Source organism: Budorcas taxicolor, chromosome 1, assembly GCF_023091745.1.
Source record: "Budorcas taxicolor isolate Tak-1 chromosome 1, Takin1.1, whole genome shotgun sequence".
NCBI classification, from domain to species: Eukaryota; Metazoa; Chordata; class Mammalia; order Artiodactyla; family Bovidae; genus Budorcas; species Budorcas taxicolor.
In genome coordinates this window covers 199,372,856-199,384,999 of record NC_068910.1, presented here as the reverse complement: position 1 = coordinate 199,384,999, position 12,144 = coordinate 199,372,856, and the positions used below count along the sequence as shown (strand labels likewise).

At 49.7% G+C, this 12,144-nt stretch overlaps 1 protein-coding gene across 1 annotated transcript in view; it reads right to left on the bottom strand.

Annotated features, from left to right (window-relative positions):
• Nucleotides 1–12,144, bottom strand: part of SLCO2A1 (solute carrier organic anion transporter family member 2A1) — a 94,933-nt gene that overhangs the window by 39,445 nt on the left and 43,344 nt on the right. Inside the window, exons 2-3 of the mRNA XM_052636455.1 lie at nucleotides 9,887–10,024; nucleotides 3,030–3,192 (exon numbers count right to left, since the gene is read on the bottom strand). Of these exons, the coding sequence (XP_052492415.1) occupies nucleotides 3,030–3,192; nucleotides 9,887–10,024 (301 nt within the window). The remainder of the gene's footprint in view (nucleotides 1–3,029; nucleotides 3,193–9,886; nucleotides 10,025–12,144) is intronic.

Sequence of the window (12,144 nt, the reverse complement as noted above, 5' to 3'; positions counted from 1 at the left end):
CGAGAAGCAATGGTGAGCAAAGAAACCAGAAAGCTTGTGGGTAAATAGAAATAAGTACTGAATTATTCATAAACAACAACTATAGTAATAATGGCCACTGGGAGGGAGTTAAAGACAGGAAAACTAAAATCTTAGTCAACAATAACATGGAAGATGGCAGAGGATGGTGGGCATCCAAACATTACAGGACCCTTATTTTGTTCTGTTGGAGAATAGAGATATTCATCAGCTGTTTTTGTTGTTGTTCAGTTGCTAAGTCATGTCCAACTCTTTGTGACCCCATGGACTGTAGCCCATCAAGTTCCTCTGTCCATGGGATTTTCCAGGCAAGAACACTGGAGTGGGTTGCCATTTCCTTCTCCAGGAGATCTTCTTGACCCTGGGATCAAACTCATGTCTCCTGCCTTGGCAGGCAGATTCTTTACCACTGAGCCACCTGGAAAGCTCATTCATCAGCTGTAGAGTTTGCTAAATCATGGTTCATTGTTAAAATGTAAGGGTAACAGTGATGCACTCAATATGCCAGCAAATTTGGAAGACTCAGCAGTGGCCACAGGACTGGAAAAGGTCAGTTTTCGTTCCAATACCAAAGAAAGGCAATGCCAAAGAATGCTCAAACTACTGCCCAACTGCACTCATCTCACACGCTAGTAAAGTAATACTCAAAATTCTCCAAGCCAGGCTTCAGCAATACATGAACCATGAACTTCCAGATGTTCAAGCTGGTTTTAGAAAAGGCAGAGGAACCAGGGATCAAATTGTCATCATCCGCTGGATCATCGAAAAAGCAAGAGAGTTCCAGAAAAACATCTATTTCTGCTTTATTGACTATGCCAAAGCCTTTGACTGTGTGGATCACAATAAACTATGGAAAATTCTGAAAGAGATGGGGATATTAGACCACCTGACCTGCCCCTTGAGAAACCTATATGCAGGTCAGGAAGCAACAGTGAGAACTGGACATGGAACAACAGATTAGTTCCAAATAGGAAAAGGAGTACGTCAAGGCTATATATTGTCACCCTGCTTATTTAACTTCTATGCAGAGTACATCATGAGAAATGCTGGGCTGGAGGAAGCACAAGCTGGAATCAAGATTGCCGGGAGAAATATCAATAACCTCAGATATGCAGATGACACCACCCTTATGGCACAAAGTGAAGAGGAACTAAAAAGCCTCTTGATAAGTGAAAGAGGAGAGTGAAAAAGTTGGCTTAAAGCTCAACATTCAGAAAACGAAGATCATGGCATCAGGTCCCATCACTTCATGGCAAATAAGATGGGGAAACAGTGGAAACAATGTCAGACTTTATTTTGGGGGGCTCCAAAATCACTGCAGATGGTGATTGCAGCCAGGAAATTAAAAGACGCTTACTCCTTGGAAAGAAAGTTATGACCAACCTAGATAGCATATTCAAAAGCAGAGACATTACTTTGCCAACAAAGGTCTGTCTAGTCAAGGCTATGGTTTTTCCAGTAGTCATGTATGGATGTGAATGTTGGACTGTGAAGAAAGCTGAGTGCCGAAGAATTGATGCTTTTGAACTGTGGTGTTGGAGAAGACTCTTGAGAGTCCCTTGGACTGCAAGGAGATCCAACCAGTCCATTCTAAAGGAGATCAGTCCTGGGTGTTCTTTGGAAGGACTGATGCTAAAGCTGAAACTCCAATACTTTGGCCACCTCATGCGAAGAGTTGATGCATTGGAAAAGACCCTGATGCTGGGAGGGATTGGGGGCAGGAGGAAAAGGGGACAACAGAGGATGAGATGGCTGGATGGCATCACCGACTCAATGGACATGAGTTTGGGTGAACTCCGGGAGTTGGTAATGGACAGGGAGGCTTGGCATGCTGCAATTCATGGGGTCACAGAGAGTCAGACATGACTGAGCAACTGAACTGAACTGAATTGAACAGCAATGCATACTGCGTTCATAGACTGACAGACTCAATGTCAACTATCCCCAAAGTGACCTACGAATTTAATACAAGTCTAATCAAACTTCCAGAAGGTTTTTTTTTTAAACATATAGGCAAGCTGCTTATAAAATTTACATGGAATGACAAATGAATAAGAACAGATGAAGCAACTCTGAAAAAGAAGAATAGTGTTGGGGGAATCACACTACCCAACTTTCAGACTTCTTTGTAAAACTACAGTAATCCAGAGCATGGCAGTGACAAAGGAACAGACACACAGACTAGCAGAAGAGAAGACAAAGTCTGGAAATAGACCCTTACAAATATGTCCAACTGAGGGCTTCCCTGGTGTCTCAGTGGTAAAGAATCTGCCTGCCAGCGCAGGAGACAAGAGTCTGAACCCTAGTCCGGGAAGATCCCGCACGCCATGGAACAACTAAGCCGACGCGCCACAACTATTACACCTGCGCTCTAGAGCTTGGAAGCCACGGCTGCTGAGCCTCCATGCCACAGCTGCTGAAGCCTGCACACCCCAAAGCCCATGCTCTGCAACAAGAAAAGCTACTGCAATGAGAAGCCTGCACACCGCAACTAGAGAGTGCCCCCGCTGCTCACTGCAACTAGAGAAAGCCCATGCAAAAAGGAAGACCCGGCTCAGTGAAAAATAAATTAAAAATGTGTCACTTATTTTATTTAAAAAAAAAGTCCAACTGATTTTTTATAATGATGCAAAAAAATAATGGAATAAAGAGAGTCTTTTTGACAAACGATGCTTAAAGGATTTAACATCCATATGCAAAAAGACGAAAAAGAATCTTATAAAAAACTAACTCAAAATGTAAATGTGAAACTACGAAACTTATAAAAACACATGGTAGAAGTTTTTCCTGACTGGAATGTAGCAAAAAATGCTTAAATGTGCACCAGAAGCACAGGAGGATTGAGGGGGTGTCTCACAAAGTTGGCAGGGGGGCTTCTGGATACCTGAACTCTGCCGTCCTATCCCACCAGAAAGTTTCCTTGGCTTTTCTCCCCAGAGTGTATCTGACAGTCAAAACATACAGAATTATGTACCCTCATCCCCTTGGAGCAGTAATGGGAGGCCACTTACCCATGATGGTCTTGGTGTATTGGTAAGGCTCTGAGAGGAAGTGTGGGAGGGTGAGGACAAAGGCCCCCAAAGCTAGCAGAAGACCCCCAATGCCAATCAGCCTTGGACGGTGCACCCGGCTGCCAAAGTAGCTGACGAAGATGATGAGGATGGCGTTGCTAATCTGCAGAGAGAGCAGAGGAGCCAAGTGAAACCACAGGCTATGTCCTCACCCAGCCATAGTGGACCTGACCATCAAAAAAGAGAGGCAAGACGCTGCCTGCTGTGACCTAAGGGCTCAAGCAGAGCTGTGGTGCCAACTCTGCCCAGAGATTCTTACAGGGGGCCAAGCATGCAGTTTCAGCTTTCCCCTGTTGTCAGAAACCCTTCCCAGCCTCAGCCTTCTAGGCCAGACCAAAGGAAGTATCTAGAGACTATGGGAAGTTCAACCATCTTAGGGCCAAACCTTTTGGGGCCAAATTCAACAAAGCCTCCTATTCTGGCTGGCTCCTAGAAACGTGCATTTTCTCTAACTGAAGTCCCTATAGACTCTGATTTCATAGTCAGAATAACCACCAAGCAACATGCACTATCTCATTTCAGCACGCAGCAAGACATTTTGCAGGTTGCACAATTGGGACTCAGTATATTAAGTAACTTGCTGTGCCCATGAGGTCAGGAGGTAGCTCAAACCAGGACAACCTGAGTTTAAAGTGCCCTGTCTTAAGTGTGCTGGTCTACTGCCCCTTGCAGAAGTGGGTTTCTGCCTCAGAAGCTCTCCTCCTAATCAGCCCTGGCTCTCCCTGGTTTGGTTTCCACTTCTGTGAATGAGGGATGAGGATTCAGTCAGTTCAGTTCAGTCGCTCAGTCGTGTCTGACTCTTTGCGACCCCATGAATTGCAGCACGCCAGGCCTCCCTGTCCATCACCAACTCCTGGAGTTCACTCAGACTCACGTCCATCGAGTCCGTGATGCCATCCAGCCATCTCATCCTCGGTCGTTCCCTTCTCCTCCTGCCCCCAATCCCTCCTAGCGTCAGGGTCTTTTCCAATGAGTCAACTCTTCGCATGAGGTGGCCAAAGTATTAGAGCTTCAGCTTTAGCATCATTCCTTCCAAAGAAATCCCAGGGCTGATCTCCTTCAGAATGGACTGGTTGGATCTCCTTGCAGTCCAAGGGACTCTCAACAGTCTTCTCCAACACCACAGTTCAAAAGCATCAATTCTTTGGCGCTCAGCCTTCTTCACAGTCCAACTCTCACATCCACACATGACCACAGGAAAAACCATAGCCTTGACTAGACAGACCTTAGTCGACAAAGTAATGTCTCTGCTTTTGAACATGCTCTCTAGGTTGGTCATAACTTTCTTTCCAAGGAGCAAGCGTCTTTTAATTTCATGGCTGCAGTGATTTTGGAGCCCAGAAAAATAAAGTCTGACACTGTTTCTGTTTCCCCATCTTATTTGCCATGAAGTGATGGGACCAGATGCCATGATCTTCATTTTCTGAATGTTGAGCTTTAAGTCAACTCTTTCACTTTCATCAAGAGGCTTTTTAGCTCCTCTTCCCTTTCTGCCATAAGGGTGGTGTCATCTGCATATCTGAGGTTATTGATATTTCTCCCGGCAATCTTGATTCCAGCTTGTGCCTCTTCCAGCCCAGCGTTTCTCATGATGTACTCTGCATATAAGTTAAATAAGCAGGGTGACAACATATAGCCTTGACGTACTCCTTTTCCTATTTGGAACCAGTCTGTTGTTCCATGTCCAGTTCTAACTCTTGCTTTCTGACCTGCACATAGGTTTCTCAAGAGGCAGGTTAGGTGGTCTGGTATTCCCATCTCTTTCAGAATTTTCCACAGTTTATTGTGATCCACACAGTCAAAGGTTTTGGCATAGTCAATAAAGCAGAAATAGATGTTTTTCTGGAACTCTCTTGCTTTTTCCATCATCCAGCAGATGTTGGTGATTTGATCTCTGGTTCCTCTGCTTTTTCTAAAACCAGCTTGAACATCAGGGAGTTCACGGTTCACGTATTGCTGAAGCCTGGCTTGGAGAATTTTGAGCATTACTAGTGTGTGAGATGAGTGCAATTGTGCAGTAGTTTGAGCATTCTTTGGCATTGCCTTTCTTTGGGATTGGAATGAAAACTGACCTTTTCCAGTCCTGTGGCCACTGCTGAGTTTTCCAAATTTGTTGGCATATTGAGTGCAGCACTTTGACAACATCATCTTTCAGGATTTGAAATAGCTCAACTGGAATTCCATCACCTCCACTAGCTTTGTTTGCAGTGATGCTTTCTAAGGCCCACTTGACCTCACATTCCAAGATGTCTGGCTCTAGATTAGTAATCACATCATCATGATTATCTGGGTCATGAAGATCTTTTTTGTACAGTTCTTCCGTGTATTCTTGCCACCTCTTCTTAATATCTTCTGCTTCTGTTAGGTCCATACCATCTCTGTCCTTTATCGAGCCCATCTTTGCATGAAATGATGAGGGATGAGGATTAAAGCACCCCAAGTCCCTTCCCAACTGGAAACACCAGTAACTCAAGCTCCTGGTGCTCCCTGGAAGGCCTGCTCTCTGAGCCCCACCAAAGAGGGGAATCAAAGGCCCCAGCTTAGGGAGCAGGCTCTTCAGTGATAAAAGAGGGGCTGGTAGATCTTCTGACCTTGACTCCAAGATGGTCATCTACCCCAGGAAGTAAGTTCACCCGAGCCAGAGGAGCCCTGGATGTTAGCACGCATAGCCCTGCCCTGACCAAGCCACAGTCTCCTTCTGGCTATTAAGGCAGGTTCCCCTGTCTCAGGAAATAGGGACCAGAAGCTTGGTATGTGGCTCTTCTCATGATCATCAGTGACCTCCTCATTGCCAAGCCCACTGGCTAATCCTCTTCTTCTCACTTGATCTCTCAGCACCTTTTGATTCAGTTGACCACTGCTCTCTTCCTAAAACCCTCCTTTCACTGAGTTTCCATGACACCACCATCTCCTAGTTTGCTGCCCCTGGCTGCCCCTTCTCAGTCTCCTTGGCTGGTTCCTTCTTGCCTCCCTGATCTCTCAGCTCTCAGAGCTCAGGCTCTGCACCTCAGCTCTTGTCTTGGGAGCTCAGCCAGTCCACGGCTTTCCTTGTTCTGTATGTGCTTCTAATCCCCTCATGGGGGGTTAGAAGCACATTTCTATAAGTAAATGTCATACTTATCTTTAGAATGATATGTGAGCAGAGATTTTTTTTTCTGTTCATTCCTGTCTCCCCAGACCCTAGAATGGTGTTTGACACACAGTTGGTGCTCATGAAATGTTTGTTGAATAAATGAATGGATGAAGGAGTAAACGGTAGGCTTTTTCAAGAAGAGGAAGGATTACCCAGGAGACCCCTCCTGTGTGGCCAAGAAAAAGAATGGTTTATGACACACAGAGAAAGGGAATATGAAGGTGGGTGAGGATGCCTAGCCTGACTGAGAAGTTGTGCCAGTTCCTGGCCAGATGTGGTTCTAGGACATTCTGTAACCAGTACCTGGAAACAAAGCTTTGTTATGCTTCTTAGATTTTATTCCCTTCTTGTTTCCCTATCATTTTTCAGGAAGTAATTGTAAATGTCAGACCATATCAGCTAAGCTAACTGAGGCTGACTTGCAAGGTTTTGGAGAGGAATGGGGGAGGGCCCCAAAGGGAGGCTCAGGAAGGACTTGGGGGCGCCCAGCCCCAAGTACTGGGAGCACACTGGGCTGGGTTATTGGAGGGGACTGGGCCCCTATGGCTCTTATGCCTGGCTTAAGCCCTTGGTTCCCAATCTTTCCTTCAGCAGTGGAGCTCCTTTGAAAAAAATTATTTTCCTTAATAGCAGCAGCAGCTATTCTAGCTGAGGAGAGGAGGGGCTCTGCAGCCCAGGCCACATCCCCTCAGCCCTGACCTGGCCCCAAAAAGCTCTGTGGACTTCGTGTCAGAGCATTTGTAACACATCCCTGCCCATTAATGTCTCAAAACAAAGGGACCCAGGGCAAACCACAGCGGGCATTAAGGGCTACTGTAGGTGAAGCTGGTGCTTCACTGGCAGATGCTGACATCTTCCCTGCCAGCCAAGCCCCTCCTCCTGCTGCCGGCCTGATCCGACCAACCCTGTCTCCTCTTCCCCTCACCGCTGGGCCCCACTGGCTTGGAGACTGGCCTGCAGCGTGCAGGCTCCCATCTCTGGCTGGCTGCACACTCCAGGTGATCAGATGGGTTTGCCTTCCCCTCCACCAGGCCTGTTCTTTCTCACACCCCTCATGCTTCTGATAGGCAGCTGCCTTTTGGTCTGTGGTGCTTCCAATCCCCTTGTGGCTCAGCTGGAAAAGAATCTGCCTGCAATGTGGGAGACCTGGGTTCAATCCCTGGGTTGGGAAGATCCCCTGGAGAAGGGAAAGGCTACCCGCTCCAGTGTTCTGGCCTGGAGAATTCCATGGACTGGGCAGTCCATGATGTTGCAAAGAGTCGGACACAGCTCAGCAACTTTCGCTTCACTTAGCCTTCAGTCCTGGCTCAAGCAGCCACCAAATCCTGTCTTTCCTTCCTTTGCAGGATCACCAGGACCCTCTTCTCCCCCAGCTGCTCAAGCCAGGCTTAGTGAAGGCCTCCTAGCCATCTGACTTCAGGACGCACCGTCCCCTACCTCAGGTGTCTCCCAGGCTCCTCTCCAGAGGGCTCATCTTCATTGACTATACACCCAGCCCTGACTCTGTTCAAGAAGCCAGGCCAGTTCCTTACTGCCCACCCTAAAAGCTGGGAGCCTCGAGCTTGACCATGAAGCTCCCTCTTATTTGGCTGCTCTCTGCTTTCCCAGTAAGACCCCTACTTTCCTAGTCTGTTTTTAAATGCTGGGGTCAGAATCAATAGGATTGGGACCTCCCTGGTGGTCCAGTGGCTAAGACTCCATATACTCCCAATGCAAGGGGCCCAAGTTTGATCACTGATCAGGGAACTAGAATCCGCATGCCACAACTAAAGATCCCTCATGCGGCAATGAAGATCAAAGATTCCACATGCCACAACCAAGATAGGGTGCAGCCAAATAAATAAATAATAAAATTTTCAAAAATTTTTTAAAAAAGAATCAGTGGGATTGTACTCCACACATTCACCCATTCACTTCCCTTCAACACACACAGATACACATCCAGACACACACAGATACACAAATATACACAGACAGATACACAAATAGACACACAGATCACAGACACATGCAGTCATACACACAGACACACACACAGACTCACACAGAGGTAGAAACAGATATACACCCAGAGAGATGCACATTTTCTTACAAAGCACACACACAGGATTGTTAGGTTCGAGGAATTAACTTTCTTATATTTGCCTCAGACTATGCCTATAGGGACGGAGAAGGCAATGGCACCCGACTCCAGTACTCTTGCCTGGAAAATCCCATGGATGGAGGAGCCTGGTAGGCTGCAGTCCATGGGGTCGCGAAGAGTCGGACACGACTGAGCGACTTCACTTTCACTTTTCACTTTCATGCACTGGAGAAGGAAATGGCAACCCACTCCAGTGTTCTTGCCTGGAGAATCCCAGGGACGAGGGAGCCTGGTGGGCTGCTGTCTACGGGATTGCACAGAGTCAGACATGACTGAAGCGACTTAGCAGCAGCAGCAGCAGCATGCCCATAGGGATGTCTAAAACCTGATTGTTGAAAAACTCATCTGAGTTTGGGAAAGAGAAATCAGACATCCAGAAAACAGTGAAAATATCACGTGGGCCTGGGAGCTCAGAGGAGGGTCTGAGGCCCATGAGGCCAGCAGGCATGACTGATGGGTCCTAGGGCTGCACGTGTGCAAGGGTGTGTCCATCACAGTGGAGGAAGTCCATGGAGGTGGAGCGCGTGTCAAGAGAGGCAGCAGTAGAAATTCCAGCAGTGTGTCCGGGGACTAGCTTTTGGGCAGAGCAGGGCTGGTGGACAAAGAGCAGGGCGGGGGTTGTAGAAGAGGGGCTTTGTGGTGGTGGCCGTCAGACAGACCTGGGCTCTGATCTGGTGTGGCCACCAGGATCAGGTAGGCTTTCTGCCTAAAAGACATGACTGCTGTGAAAACAGTCCTCCTGCGAGGACTGCAGGGGGATCTGCCCTGGCGTGGTGGGGCGGGTTCCTGAGGGGCACTCCTGTGTGGGCCTGAGGGGACACAGGACTGAAGGGTAAAGGGGCCTTTCCAGCGGGGAGCTGGCTGGGGGATGAGCTGGCTGGAAGGTGGTGGTTGGGGGCCGCTGGGAGACCTCCCGTCTTCTTTTCCTCTCACCTCAGAAGCTGCCCATGAGAGGCCCTGCGTTGGCCTGAATTTAAATCAACAGAAGATCTAACTGCACCTGGGCTCCTGTGAGGGGGAGGCTATGGCCTCCACCCCAGAACAGTGGGCCTCATGGAAAGAAAAGACAGGAAGTCATAGACCTGTGACCTTGTCTGGGAGTCAAGGCCACTGAGTTGGCCTCCGGGAGCTGCTCCCCTACCTGCGTGCCTGCGGCTCGTCTTCCTTTGGATGGGGATGGACGGAGGGCACATAAACTGGTAGGTGGTCACAGAACTCAACCAGAGGCACGGAGTTTGAAGTCAGCAGGCCTGCACACCTCGGGCAAGCTGCTGACCTTGTTGAACCCCGGTGCCCTCACCTGTTGGAGGAAGTGCAGCACCCGCTCGCAGGGGAGTGGTGAGGAGGTCAGGAAACTCTGGAGGCTCTCAGCTCAGTGCCTGGTGCCAGAGGAAGTGTATCTGGCTGTCTCCATCCCCCATGAGCCCCCTGCCCTGATCTGCTCCTCCAGAGCCCCCTCCTGGATCCCGTGAGCACGGTGATGCTCGGGTGGGTTCCAATGGACTAGAGCATCTTGCTTACCTCATTCAAGCTGGAGATGAAACCTGAGGAAGAACTGGAGAGGCCAAATCGCTTCTCGATGGTGGTGAGGCTGCTCTTGAAGTAGGCACTATACAGGAGCTGGCAGAGCTGCAGGAGGCCATGGCACAGCACGAACACCTGGGAGGAGACTGGGCAGTGAGGTTGCTGGACAGGGAGCCCTGCTGCCCACTTCTGCCCTCCACTCTGGGGCACAGAGGCCCAGCAGCCTGGCCCATTCCCTCCCTTGTTCGTTGGGAACACGTTCCCCATCAGGTGGTCCCAGGGTGAAATGCCATCATCCTCAGACCCGTTTCACCCCGACCTTGGTCAAGGCATGGCAGCCATTCCCATCATTTCAGCCATTCTTGTCACATGGCAGGAAAACCGCAGGGTTGGAGAAGCATCCTTAAAGGTCTGACTCATCAGATTGTTCTCTGATAGCTCTGCCCTCCCTCCTGGGTCCCATGAAGGTTGAGGGTCCCCTTCCCAGCCCATTCATGTCACAAACAAGCAGGGGTGTCACACTGCTCCACACCTCTTGATCGGGCCTCCATTCCCCTTCCCCATCGACACCCATCCCCCTAGACTCCCTTCTCATATCCCAGTGAGGCTGCAGGATGGGCTCTCACCCAGGCCGTTTCAGTGAACACACCGGCCCAGCTTGTTACCACCTCTTCTTATATGAGGTGTTTGTGCCGATGCTGGCTCCTCCTCTGGATGAAGATAAAGGCCTCGGAAAGGCATCCCACCCTGTCCCATAGGCCTTGTCCTGTGGGTGTGAGTAAACATGACGAGCAAATCTGCTTTCCGTGGTTGACCAGGACAGATACACAGCGGCACGGGTGGAGAGGTGTCGTGGCATCTGGAGTTGGCTGCACGCTCAGTGCTCCTGGGCTCTTGGCTGTTGGGCTGAGAGCAGGCTTGGAGCCCCAAACCCCCTGGAAGTGCCCCTTCTGAGGACAGCACTTCTCCTTCAGGGAAGGGCGGGGTGCCAGTCCATCTCCTAGTCTGCCAAAGCTCTTCCCTCACTTGAAGGGCTGGCATCTCAGGAAAGCAACAGGGATCCACCCTCATTTCTATTTCCTTGTTAAGCCAAGCCAGCCGTCCACAGGGGCCCCGCTCTAGGCTTTGGGGTCAGAACTGACGTCTTCCAACCTGCCAGTGTAAAGCCTCTGGAAGCCCAGGGTGCAGCCCAAGCTGCCTGCTCATACATCCAAATCAAGGTGGCCAACACACACAAAAGCAGACACTTGTCCAAGCACTGCCACTCCCCTCCTGAGCCTGCCTTCTTTTCAACCCATCTCAGAAGCTGCCTGTGAGGGCCTCTGTGTCAGCCTGCATTTCACTAAGTCAAGGGAAGATCTAACTGCCTCTGGGCTCCCGGGAAGGGGAGGCTGTGGCCTCCACCCCAGAACAGTGGGCCTGGTGGAATTTACACTGTCCCTCAGTGATGCAAATCAAAGTTAGAGGGAAGAAGGATGGGCTGAAAGGTCAGAAGCCAGGATCAGCTAGGAGACACTGTAAGCCAGGGACAGAGGGCAGAAGCAGTGTTGGTGGCTCAGCCGGTAAAGAATCTGCCTGCAATGCGGAAGAACTGGGTTCAGTCCCTGGGTTAGGAAGATCCCCTGGAGGAGGGCATAGCAACCCACTCCAGTATTCTTGCCTAGCGAACACCCATGGACAGAGGAGCCTGGTGGGCTACAGTCCATGGGGTCGCAGAGTCGGACCTGACTGAGGGACGAAGCTCACACAGTCTCTGCTTGGTTCCCTAGCAGTCTGAGGAGCGAAAGGTGAGGATGGTGGGGAAAAAAATCTGTCTCAGATCTTTTCCTGAAAGATGTCTTTGATCTTTCCAGTAAATACAAAAATCCCTGCAGACACGATGTGGAAGACTCCAGCTAGAGCTAGGGGGCGCCTTTCTCACCTCACATCCCAGCAAAGCCTACTGCACTGCCAGCTTTCAGCCACTGCAGCCCTGTCAGGTTGGGGTCCCTTACAGGCGCCCCAGCGGAAGTGCTGGTGTGTATATGAGACCCCAGGTTCCAGTGGACTCAGCAGATGAAGAGGAATGAGATCTGTGGCTTCAGGGGAAGGAAAGATGGGCAGAAGATGCCGGGTAAAGAGACTGAAGTGGATAGAAGGTTTCAGTGGATTTCTGTGTAGAGCTGCTCAAGGTCACAGCCATCTGCCTCATGGGTGGCAGGAGGAAGCCTGTTCACTCGCCACCCCTGCCTCCCCAGGGAGGCTCAGCTCTGCTG